The 12,681-nt window shown below is 46.9% G+C and overlaps 1 protein-coding gene across 2 annotated transcripts in view; it reads left to right on the top strand.

Annotated features, from left to right (window-relative positions):
* The window catches only part of SEC14L1 (SEC14 like lipid binding 1), a 42,205-nt gene extending 34,267 nt beyond the window's left edge, over positions 1-7,938 (top strand). For both annotated transcript variants that reach the window (XM_051634535.1, XM_051634533.1), the window contains exons 11-17: positions 168-339; positions 660-794; positions 2,483-2,617; positions 3,081-3,332; positions 4,359-4,537; positions 5,119-5,220; positions 7,379-7,938. In XM_051634535.1, the coding sequence (XP_051490495.1) occupies positions 168-339; positions 660-794; positions 2,483-2,617; positions 3,081-3,332; positions 4,359-4,537; positions 5,119-5,220; positions 7,379-7,394 (991 nt within the window). In that variant the 3' untranslated portion in view covers positions 7,395-7,938. The remainder of the gene's footprint in view (positions 1-167; positions 340-659; positions 795-2,482; positions 2,618-3,080; positions 3,333-4,358; positions 4,538-5,118; positions 5,221-7,378) is intronic.
* Positions 7,939-12,681: the final 4,743 nt, after the last annotated feature.

Raw genomic sequence — 12,681 nt, 5'->3', positions numbered from 1 at the left:
GTCTTAAGCTCCAGTGTCTGCAGGTAGCACAAAGCAAGGAGGTGAAAGAGAAACTAAAACATGCAGCGAGGTCCACACATTTCAGTACATTGGACACTTGCATAAGAAAGGAGGGATTTGATCCCACTGAGACTTTCCTTTTTATTTTTGTCTTTCTCAAAATTCAGCTCTTGGACCTGCCTAGTGGATCTAGAAGGCTTGAATATGAGGCATTTATGGCGACCTGGTGTCAAAGCATTGCTAAGAATCATTGAGGTAGTTGAAGCCAATTACCCTGAGACTTTGGGTCGACTTCTAATCCTAAGAGCACCTCGAGTATTCCCAGTTCTTTGGACACTGGTATGTTTAATTCAAGGCATTTCTCAACTCTCAGTCCACTGCTACACACTTGCAGTCTGTAAAAGCAGGTTAGAAATCAGGCTTTATGGGCAGGAAGTGTTACCATTTGGCAACATCTCATTTATCTCTTTTATATCCTGCAATGGATTTAAAAACTCTGCCTAAGAACTTGCTTACATAGTTGGTTAATTTAGCTTCTTTCTAGTGTGAACTTTGCATTACAAGGATGATAACACTTAATGCAATGAAAAGGATTCCTTCTAAATTGACTCAAGAAAAAACTGGGAGCCTAATCTGTTCTTTTTTCCTTTGTTTTGTAGGTTAGTCCATTCATTGATGACAACACTAGAAAGAAATTCCTTATTTATGCTGGAAATGACTACCAGGGTCCTGGGGGATTGCTGGATTACATTGATAAAGAAATTATCCCTGATTTTCTTGGTGGAGAGTGCATGGTATGAATATAAACTAGTGCATATGTCAACTTATTTGTAGGGGTATTTTTATTCTCTAAACAAAGAAGCCTAGAAGCCCAGAATTATTCTTAATTTAGTTTGGAGGTGGGAGCTATGATATAGGATTCCAGGCTTAGTGTTTTCTTCTGGATCCACTTTAAAAGTACAATACTTCTATATAATGAATATCAAAAAACTTACCAAAGTTAAAAGCCTTAGTCTCTGTTACCTGCCAGGTTCAAGCAGATGTGGCAGCACAGCACTGAGCAGGAGTTGTCACCACTAGCTCATCAGAAGAAGCTGTGCCACCTAGAAGAACTGACTGATAGCTGAGGGGGCCCAAGGGTACATGTGGCACAACAAAACAGCCAGGTCTCCACGTGCAGTATGTGCACTGATCAAAACAAACAACTTGTTTGACTGCAGGGTAGTGTAATTTCTCTGTCCTTTGTCATGGCCTTAACAGCTGCTTTCTGCCTAGACAGGGGGGGTCGATTGCATCTGTCACTTTAACAACTCAATTATACTGTAAGGTTTGTTTTCTCTGTAATGTTTTTGACAACACAGTCTCACTGGTGTGACTGGGGTGTAGAAGTGCAAGTCAGGCATTTTCTGGAACCTCCATCACAGTAACACTAAGGTGATTTTTTTTCTGAACTCAGCTGTGTTAAAATGTAATTTCAGACTTGCCTTTTAAGGCCCTGTACATTTTCTAGAAAAATTTCTGTACCATTCTTAACAATCCATCTAGGTCTGTTCAAATACAGTTTCAATTTATAATAAAGTTCTGTTAGACGTGTTGGAGCAGAGCATGAGTTTATCTTCCCTGGGCTGCTTTCTGCTGCAGCAGTAGCTTTCTGTGGAGAGAGTTTGTGCTTGAGGAGCTGGCAAAATTCACTGCTTAAGTAAGCAAAAGTCTGTGTTACCAGAAAGCAAATTGCTACAATACTTCCTGCTGGTCAGGGACAGTAATGGAGTCTCTTTCTCTCTGCTTCTTTACTTCTGGATATTTGAACAAAAAAATTACTTCTCAAAGATCCTTTCAATTGCCTGTTGCAATTCAGTTATCTAACACTTCTGCTGCCCCAGAAGCTTCTGCAAACCTAGTTCCTGATCAGATGGTTGTATGACTTCATTACTAGACACTGCTTAAAAAAGATAATTACTTAGGAAGTTGTGTAACACCTTCCAGTACTGAGCTGTTAGGACCGTTGGAACTTGAAAACTGTTACCTTTCCTGACTGCAATATCCTTTTACTTGTTTGGAAACTTACTGTATCTCCCCACCATCCTCTGTTCTTAATTTTAGCTAATCAGGCCCCTAGGCTGTATTTTTTAGACTGAGTCAATATTGCCACTTCCCTCAGGATTTCAAAGTGGCTCACACCCTTCTTCAGTGATAACTGCAGCATTTGCACAGTCATTTTCTGGGCTGGGGACTCTTGTGTGTATACAAGATCAGTTCCTCTGGTGGCTAGTTCTGCAAACCCACCTCAAACAGTTCACTGGAAAATAAATGTATGTCTGATGTACAAGCCATAAAATTACCTTCAAACTCTTCACATCTCATTCTTCAGAGCACTTGCTGAAGGTGGGGTTCTGTTTCTGAAGCCAGCAGGCAAGAGGGTGTGACAGGGGGTGGAGGTACAGCAGAGGGGATACTTTTTAATGGCTTTTTATGCTTTTAGTGTGAAGTACCAGAGGGTGGGCTGGTTCCCAAGTCCCTCTACCGGACAGCAGAGGAGTTGGAAAATGAAGACATAAAGCTTTGGACTGAAACAATCTACCAGTCTGCAAGTGTCTTCAAAGGAGCTCCACATGAGGTGAGGTTGCATCCTACCCTTCTTTAATCTCAGCCTGCTGCTCTGGACTCTCCAACTGAAAATGGTTTAGAACATTATTATTTAGTTGTCACTCTTCCAACTTGTTCTTCTGTAGTTCTGGTGCTAATGATGCTTCAGTAGCTGAAGTCTGTGACCATTCCTGCTATCGTCTGGTTGCCATCTAGAGAATATCAATGATTTTCATTCTGTCCAAAGCCATATCTTTCTAAGCAAAGACAAACTATTCTCAGAAGCTACTTGAGAGCTTCTGAAAGTCATGTTAAAATAAGGACACTCCTAGTGAAGAATTTGTACACTGGAAGTACCAATTCTCTCTAGTTTGCATCTACACTGCCTTTTGAAAAGTCTAAATTAATCCCAGCAACAAAACTGCTGGGATTTGTCTTCTGGTAAGAGTTTACTGAGTAAGTTGCTGTTGTCTAAGGTGACTTTTCTGTCTCAGGTTCTCATTCAGATTGTGGATGCCTCATCTGTGATCACATGGGATTTCGACGTGTGCAAGGGCGACATTGTTTTTAACATCTTTCATTCCAAAAGAGCCCCACAGCCTCCTAAAAAGGACTCTCTGGGAGCTCACAGTATTACATCTCCTGGTGGGAACAATGTCCAGTTGATAGACAAAGTCTGGCAGCTGGGGCGTGATTACAGCATGGTGGAGTCTCCTCTTATCTGCAAGGAAGGGGAGAGTGTGCAGGTAAGACTGGTGAATCCTCCTGTGGGAGCAGATGGAAGCTGGCTCCAAACCTAGATGTTCTCATTCACAATTGTTATTAATGACTGAGTGGTGACTCTGCTCCAGACTGTCTGCTTGCTTTTGGCTGACATTTCAGCTTATATTCCTAGTTGCATCCTGCAGGGAATGGGGGTAGGATTTACATGGGATCTGCTGTGAGGAGGAGGTTGCATCAGTGATTGAGATGGATCAGCAAGGAATAGAGGGAAGCCACCAAGAACACAGTGCACATCCAGAAGGTAGCAAGATGTGCTTTGTGCTGGAAGTTGGACCATTATTTTCTGAAGCAGTCTGTGTTTGAAGAATATCCGTGTTTTACCTCAGTAATGAGAGAGGTCTGGAAATTAAGGCTGAGCTTCTGTGTGTTTGTCCCTCTAAGAGGCATCTTAAAGAGGTCCCTATGGCCAGGGTTCCTGAAGTTTTTTTTATAGCATTTGCAACCTCATCTTTCATTACCAAGTTTAATATTGCAGCAGCATGTTGACAGTCACACTCTGCCACTGCTGTTCCTTTTAACTTGAAATAAGAGTTGAATAAGCTTTGAAAATGGAGCTCCTTAGGTCCTCTAATTGAAAGTGTTAAACTGGAAATATGGGCAGTGACCTCTTGAACTGCACTTTCCCTTTCTGTGAGGCAGGAGCCTAGACTGCTCTTTCATGTCTCAAAGGGCAGCATTAATGAAATTAAATGGAAAGAATGGATATTGTTTTAAACAAAACTTTGTCCTTTCAATGTTATTTAAATCCTAACCCCTTGACACTGTCAAAAAGCAGGAGGAACCACTGGTGTTCTGTCATAACAGTTATGCTGTGTGAGGAGAGCTGACTAGCACTGCCAGTTACTGGCTGAGGAGCTGAAATATTGACAGTGGAGAAAAAATTCTGGGCACATAAGTAGTTTTTCTAAGCTTGGAAAAGAAATTTCAAGCCTACAAATCTGTGTGTTAACAAAAAGTTAATTTTCAATTTTTGCTGTGGCTTCTTCCAGGGATCCCATGTGACCAGGTGGCCTGGATTCTATATTCTCCAGTGGAAATTCCATAGCATGCCTGCCTGTGCTACAACCAACCTGCCTCGTGTGGATGATGTACTTGCATCTCTGCAGGTCTCCTCTCACAAATGTAAAGTGATGTACTATACAGAAGTAATAGGATCTGAAGATTTCAGGTATGTCTGGCCAAGGGTCATGAAGGTCAACCAAGGGTCATGAAGGTCAGCCAATGTCCAACCTTTCTGATCCTTACACAGTCAAACCAGTGTGAAGTTCATTTAAATAGAAGTAAATTGTGAGGAGTTGTTTTCTTAGGCTTCAAAAACCCTAAAATCCCCCCCGAATTCAATCAGTACTGGCACTGGAGGCAAGTAATCTGTAAAAGGGGTTAATTAGCTATATAATTTTCATCTTCACTGGTCAAGCTGCTCTGCTTTGGAAGCAGTTTGTGAGTTGTTGAGCTTGGCAGGTTGTCGTGTATAAATGAGTGCAGCTCACAATGGAATCCAGTCAGCTCAGGCACCTGAGAGTTGATCTACTTGACTGAAACCAGTTCTCTGTCTCCTTGAACAGCATCTCGTTTTTGCAAGGTGCTCAGTGTCCCCAGCACCTTATGTGGTGAGGCAGGAGAGCTTTTGCATTTCTGCACCAAACCCATTCCTTGCTTTTTGCTTGTGCAAATTAATACAATACAGACACACAGCAGAGATCAACCCCGATGTTCTGAACCTGAACACGACTTTGCTTTTCATTGCAGGGGATCTATGACCAGCCTTGAATCAAGCCACAGTGGGTTCTCCCAGCTCAGTGCTGCCACCACCTCTTCTAGCCAGTCCCATTCCAGCTCCATGATTTCCAGGTAGTGCCACAACAGATGAAAAGCAAATGGATGAGATGGCTGGACCCTCTCCCGTGGCAGCTGACTGCAACACAACGTATTCAACTGGCAATTGTGCAAAAAACCCACAATAATTAAAACCTACCCCTCAAAAGCCTTTTATAGATAGTAGCTCTTTGAATTTTAAACTTCAGATGTTTTGGTCCTTGCTAGATCCAACAGCTTGTCTCTTAACTTTAACCCTTTCTCCTACTCAGCCATAAATATTTTTACAAGTGTGCTTGCACAAATCCTAACTCTGAACACAAGGGCTCTCACTGAAAGGGAAAATAACCAGTGCATCAGTTAAGGAGATCTGTTATTTTTTTTTTTTACCTATGTAAATGTTAAAAAGCAAAAAAGAGAAAAACCCTACCAAAAAAATGCTCCACAGTGCATTAGAGGCCAACTGCAAGTCTCCTGTCAGGACATTCCTTAAGGAATCCCCTGTGATCTTCCAGTGCTGCAAACTCTTCTCCCATGGCCACTCGGTGATGTCCGAGACAAAGAAAAGCAGTTGCTGGATACTTGACTTTGTGAGTCCATCTTTTTCATTTTAATTTTTTTTTTTTCCAAAGCCTGCCCACAGAGCTCTGGCTGGGCTGCAAACACTAATACCTTTTTGTACGAGCACATTTTGGGGGAATTTTGAGCTCTGTGTCTGGATGGGTGGAAGCAATTTGCTCTTTCCTTGGGTTTGCGCTTGAAGCGCTGCGGAGAGAGAGGCAGGAGAGCAGGCTCTCCCTCACTGTGTCACACTGGGCTGATCTGCAGTTGGCCTGAGGAATTTGTTCTGTGTTGAAGCTTCACTTCCTTAGTACACTCCATGTGAATTGATTTTCCTGAGACTCTGTTCTTACCAGCAATTTATGTAGAGCTTAAGCTTTGCTTCTTAAATCAGTCTCGAGGAGGTATGGCTGTCATTCTTCCTCTGCACTTTCCAATCCCTCTTGTCTCCTGGCCTAGCCCTGTGCATGTCAGAAATAAAGTGCTTCAGTTCTGAGCAGTGGAAGCTTTGATGTAGGCAGGGATCATGTAGGTCTTCACTCAGAGTGGTGCAGAAGATTGTCTAAGCAGTGCCTGCTCCACCATTTTCCCTGTTGCTGTTGCCTGTGGTGAATTGCCCTTCTGGATTTCATGCCTGTTCCACCCAGGCCCAAGCAATCCTACCTGAACTCTAGCTTTTGAAGGCTGTTCAGGTGTTCCCCCATTTCCAGCCCTCTCTCCCATGCACAGCAAAAGGCACAAAAGACTGAACTGCTGAGCAAAAGGCTGTCAGCACACAACTACAAAGCTGGCAGTGGAGCAGAGAAGATTTCAGTCTGAAATGCAGCAGAATTTTTATCATTAGACCCTGCTCAGTCTTTCCTCACCCTTTTAGAGCTAAACTATCCATCCAGGCCAAAAGGAGCCACTGTGCTGGCTGCAGTCCTGACTAGAAGGCTGGATGGGCTCTATTAAGTCTTGGGGAAGCAGCACTCTTGGGGCTAAGTGGAAGAAGAGTTTGTGAAGGTCTTGCACTTTGAAAGCAGAATTCACTTAAAGATACTGGATACCCTGCCTGAGGAAAGCTGGTTCTGAACTCTGTATGAATCTTTATGACTGCAAAGCTGAGAGGCAGGTTGTTAACCTCTAAGAGCACCTCTCCCACACACCAGGTCTGGCTGTGGAACGGGGCAAACAGGGCTGACAAAGGACTTTAGTAACAGATTGACAGGTGCTGAGGGGCCAGTGTCCTTCAACTGAACCAAACTGGTCTGCTTTGTTGGTTTGGGACTTAGAAATTGAAGATGGAGGTTAGACTTGTCCCTTAGGCTGCCAGTGTGCTGTTGTGCCACACAGGCCACTGCTTTGGTGTCAGGCTGTTCCCCACCCAGTGTCAGCAGAGCCAAGGGCCACCTGCTGTGGCTCTCGGGCTGCTCCTGTGAGCCCTCTGCCCAGGGGGAGCCCAGCTTGGAGGGGTGGTTTGATTCTTGACATGCAGGAACCAGTATTCCCAGGCACAGGGGAGCTAGTGCAGCAGGAGGCACAGTGAGGTTGACTTAACAACACTCATGGCTCTTTGCAAATGCCACTTTCCATTTAGCAGGCTGTAAGGGCTGAAGATGGTCCCCTTTCTTTCTCTCTCTCTCTCTCTCAGATGGCGGTTTTGCTGACAACTGTAAAGAAACTGCTTCATTCAACACTCCACATCTGTCCAGAGGTGTCTGGCTTTGTAGACCTTTTTGAGTTGCAGTCACTTTTCAAGTCTGAAGATCTCTGTTTTGTTTTTCACTTGAGCTGGCTCAAAAGGGGCACTTTGGGTTTTTTCCTGCTGTTAACACATCTTTTACAGCTCAAAGCACATGGCAGCACAGACAGCTGGGGAGAGAAAATTCCAGTAAAACAATAGTTAATCCTCCTCTAAGCAAAGTGCTGTGGCAATACGACTTGATCACTGCAGTCTGACTAATTAATTTGCCATACCCTGGTCTGTCTTTGTGTGATATTATGGCTCTTCTTCCTTTTCTCAGCCAATGACTCTTCTGTTGGGTTTTTCCTTGTTATCAATGTCTTTCTGCACTCTCCTGTCTGTACTCATAAACTGCATATCAAGTTCTGTAAATGTTTTGTATACATAATACCTCATCTTGGTAATAAAATACAGATAGTCTTTAAAAGATTTTTTTATTGTTATCAATAAATGTGAACTGTTTGGAAAAAAAACCAAAACAAGGCAGCCTCTTTATTTCATTCACCTGATTCAAAGCTTCCAGGTTCTTTTATGTGCTGAATTCCAAGTCTGCCAGAGCTGTTTGGAGGGAAGCAGGAAGAGGTTTCATCTCTCTGCCACTGTGGAGGAGTTTCAGCAAAGCCATCTGGCCTGGAGACAAGAAACCTGAGCAGGTCCAAGGTATGAGGAAATGTGGGTTTAGAAGGAAAACGGCCTCTGCTGGGCACTTCCCTGTCACAGCACAAAATCCTGTCCTCCCTGCAGTACATGCACACGGGTACTTTTACTAGTCTGTGAATAGAGTAAAGGAACAAAATATGGTGCTGAAAAGTCCTAGGTAGCCCTAAAGTCTTTTTAGATAGCTCTAAAAAGAAAATGATTGCTTTTATGGATTGTATGATGACTTTATACTCAGCACAGTTTGAAAGGGACTTTCAAGCTCAGCAGTTCCTTGTGGGGAGGGTATTACGTGGATTATCTAACAAGCCTAGCACCTGAGTACAGGGAAAGGTGTCTCATTTGCCCCTGTGCAGGCTGAAATGTGTCTGGCTGCCTGTACTACTGAGTGCAGTAACTTTTCAACCTGTTGATTTATTTTTTACCCAGTGGCCCTGCTGTAGGCAGTCAGGCCTGACTGTGTCCTTGGGCAGGTGCTGTCCTGGGAAAATCCAAGTGGTGTTAGCGCAGGCACTGCTGCCTGAGCAGGCAAACTGCCCCCAAACCTTGGTCCTTCTTGCCATCCTGAGCTCTGCAAGCCTTGGGCTGGGGCTTGGTGAGAGCCATGCTGCTCCCCGGGGTGCAGGGGGAGAGGGGTGACTCCAAAAGTGAACATCCAGCTGCACCAGGATGTCTTTTAGTTGGGTGGATGCAGCTGTCCTGAGGGTTGGGGGGTTTTTAGCTGAAATTTAACAATCTAAAGAGAGAGTAATTTTCTCTGGCTGAAGAATAAACCTGCTGCTGGACAGAGCTGCCCAGCCAGGGGTTTGATGCTGCCCACTTCCAGGGCTGTGGAGGAGATGGGCTCCTTGGCTGCCCCCACCACTTCCACCACTGGGTGGGAGGCTGAGACAATCACACTGGGGAGTCAGGATATTTTTGTTATCAGCAGAAGTAGATAAAGCTTTAGCTATTTTTGAACAGGAGCCAATAAATGTCAGGCTGTGCTTTTTCTAACCCCTGGAATTGGAGCAGGGACTGAAACATCCATTTATGGTTGATCTTTCGGATTTTATCCCAGCTGTAAAGTTTCTAAAATGAGAATCTTTTAAGGTCGTGGAGCTCTTGTCAGCAAGACCAGATGGTTGCCTGACCTACATCAAGTTTTAACACGTGGCCAATATTCTTATGCCAGTGCATGATCATAATGGACCAGCTTAGTGCTGCTCTGGATGTTACTAAATACAAAAGCCCTTGAAAAGACGTGGTACAAGGAGGTGGTTGTGGCTGTTCAGTTGTGCTGTGCCCAGGGAGGCAGTGGGAAAGCTGCTGTCCCAGCCAACCCTCCTCTCTTGGAATGGCAACAAAAACAGGGCCTGATTTCAGCAGAACTTCAGAGGGTTGTGTTTTAAGTTGTTTTTTTGCTGGGTTTTTTTGGATGGGTTTGGATTTTTGGTTGGGTTTGGTTTCTTGGTTGGGTTTGGTTTCTTGGTTGGGTTTGATTCTGGTTTTATGTTTGGGTTTGGTTTTTTTTGTTTGGTTTTTATATTTTTTGCTTGGTTTTTCTTTTTTTGCTTGGTTTTGGCTTTTTTGTTTGGTTTGGACTATTTGGTTTGGGCTTTTTGGTGTTGGTTTGGGATTCTTGTCTGGTGTTGGGATTTTTTCTGGGTTTGGCTTTTTTGTTTGGTTTTTCATTTTTCATTTGGTTTGGGGTTTTTTGTTTGGTTTGGGGCTTTTTGGTTGGGTTTGGCTTTTTTGTTTGGTTTTTCATTTTTTGTTTGGTTTGGGGTTTTTTGTTTGGGTTTGGCTTTTTTGTTTGGTTTTTAATTTTTTGTTTGGTTTGGGGATTTCTGTTTGCGTTTGGCTCTTTGGTTGGGTTGGTTTTTTGGTTGGGTTGGGTTTTTGGTTGGGTTGGGTTTCAGTTTTTTGTTTGGTGTTGGGACTTTGGTTTGGGTTTGGCTTTTCGTTGGGTTTGGCTTTTTTGGCTTTAAAAACAACAACAACAAAACCCACAAAAACGGGAAAGTGAGAAGGAAAAGGGAGTTCCCGTGTTGCAACACGTCCCACACACTTGTCCCACACTGACCCCTCGGACCCCTCCTCAGGGGTGCTGGTCCCCGGGGTGGGAAACCCACGTACTGGGGGGTCCAGGTCTGGGAGTGAAACCCCCGAGTGGGGTGGGAAGGTCTGGGAAAGCCCCGAGTGGGGCAGGGGCTCCGGGGCTGCCAGAGCACAGAGCTGGGGGGGCTGCAGCGCAGCGGGTCCCGCAGAAACCCCACTAGATGGTGCCAGCAGCCCACGCACGGCCCCGGCCACCCGGGGGGCCCGTGTCCCCCAGCTCGACGAGGGGCTGGGGCCGTCCCGGTGCCCTCTGCTCTGCCTCCCCACCAGCACCCCAAGGCACTGGTCCGTACTGGTCCGTACTGGTCCGTACTCGATCCCTTTCGGGCCCCACGCTGGATTTCAGGCTCGGTTTGTCCCCGCTTTTCCTAAGGTGAGGCTGTGCTCCTCGTTAGCTCGTGCGTGCAAGTTCTCGGAGGGGGAGGGACAAGGGCTGCTCAGGGGTCAGGGACACATGGGGATGAGGTTTCTAGGCTGGGCTGTGGTGATGCCACCAGCCTCAGCCTGAGCCCCGTGCTGCCAACACCAGGCTCAGCACCTTCCTTGGAGCTGACCCAGCTGGAGGTGGGTGGCCCTGCATGACTAAAGCACCCAGACCAGCCCCAAGCAAAGCAGCCAGAAGGTATTTTTCTTGCCAGCCATGGGCCACTTCAGGGATGAAAGCTCATGGGGCAGGTCTGGCCCCAGGAGGGGCCAGCTGCAAGTAGGGTCTCTGCAGGGCAGCCTCCTCTACCTAGGTTTTTCCCTAACAAAACCCTGTTTTCCTGACCAAGGGAAGGACCCATCTCTCCATCAGCCCATTTCCTCAGTCCCTCAGCAGCCATCTCAGCCAGGAGCTGCCTGCAAACCTCCCCCTTTGCCTCTGAAGAGCAACCAGGACACACTTGGATGATGATATTGATGCCTTGAGCCAGCTCTGGGCAGCCACAGCCACAGTAGTTTGTCCTTCACAAGGATTTAATGAGAAAAGAAGCAGGAAAGAATCATGTGAGCTCTCCCCTGGGAGGGCTGGAGTGGGGGCAGCTCCCTGGCACTGGAAGGGACATCACCCCAGAGCCAGCATCTAAGGGCAGGGTCTCTGAGCCCCTCCACCCCACCCAGTAATGCTCCCTGATGACCCTGCAGCAACCCAGCACATCCTAGGCAGCAGAGCAGAGCTGCCTGCCTACCCCTGCTGCAGCCCCACAGGACCCTCAGCATCCCAGGACAGCAGGAGCAGGCCAGGAGCTCCAGCTCTGCTTTGCACCAGACTGGCCTGGTTCCCCCTCCTGGCAGTTCTCCTGCAGGACACTTGGCAGTCATGTCTCCAGGACCTTGCCTTGGAGAAGTGGCACTGATCTGTGCAAGCAGATATCCCCAGGGGCCACACTGCTGTGGGGGAGCCATGGGGAGGGAACCCAGAGCACCCACTGCCACCAGAGCTGGGGCTTTGCCTCCTAACATAGAAGAACAAACATGTTCAGGCTCTGAGACCACCTTTTGCATTGCTGCAGCCTCTGAGACCACCCTGCCTGGGGACAGAGAAGCTTGCAAGGAGCCTGGCACAGGGCCCAATGCAGAGCTGAAGGGGGAGGAGGATGAGGGTTAATTAGCAAGGGGCTGGGAGAGTGGGTGAGAAGTAGGTCAGGGATAACACAGAGCACTGAGTTCTTGGAAAGCCACTGTGGCTTTTTGGCATGTCGGGGACCTGGGGTTGCCTGCAGCCATGGAGGTCAGCCAGGAGATCATCTGCTCCTCCAGCCCAGACCAAACAGCAGCACTAATCCACCCTGGGCAGGAACTGCTGGGTTCAGAAACCAGTTCAAGGAGCCCATCAGAGATGAAGAAGAAGAAGAGTGACAGCTGGCACACACATACCAACATCCCCCAGGAGAGCGTGGAGATCCCAGGGCAGGCAGGGATAGATGGGGATGGAGCAGACAGGACCTTAGGGCTCTGAGTCAGGCCACCAACGTCATGAGCTGCCATCTCCTGGGATACTGGTGGCCCCTGGGGTCCCCGTGGCATTTGGGAGCTGCTGCTGGGGTCAGTGCTCACTGGAGGACACTGGGGGAGGGACGCCCACAAGCAGGGAGCTGGGGAGCTGAAACCCAGCAGGGAAATGCAAAGCAAAGGGCAGAGCTGCTGCCTGCACCCCACACGTACCCAGCCCCTGGTTCAGGGAGGGCAGAATAATGAATTTCAGCTGTCAGCAGTTTGCAGCTCCAGGGAAAGTGCTGCCAAAAAAAAAAAAAAACCCACCCAGGTGTTTTCAGCCCTGGAGCGAGTGCCTGGCTGAGGGACATGGACACTGAGCAAGTGTCAGGCTGCAGCAGGGCTGCTCAGTGGCAGGTTTAAGCCTTTTGACAATGCAAGTGCTTTTCCCCACCTCCTGCAGCCTCTCCTTGCAAGGAGGTGTCTTAATGCCTTCTAAACAGCAGGATCCCAGGGGCTCATGCAGCAAAGCACTGTCA

This window comes from Apus apus, chromosome 17, assembly GCF_020740795.1.
Source record: "Apus apus isolate bApuApu2 chromosome 17, bApuApu2.pri.cur, whole genome shotgun sequence".
Classification (NCBI taxonomy): domain Eukaryota; kingdom Metazoa; phylum Chordata; class Aves; order Apodiformes; family Apodidae; genus Apus; species Apus apus.
Note: the sequence above shows the minus strand (reverse complement) of the source record. Positions and strands in the feature narration are given on the sequence as shown.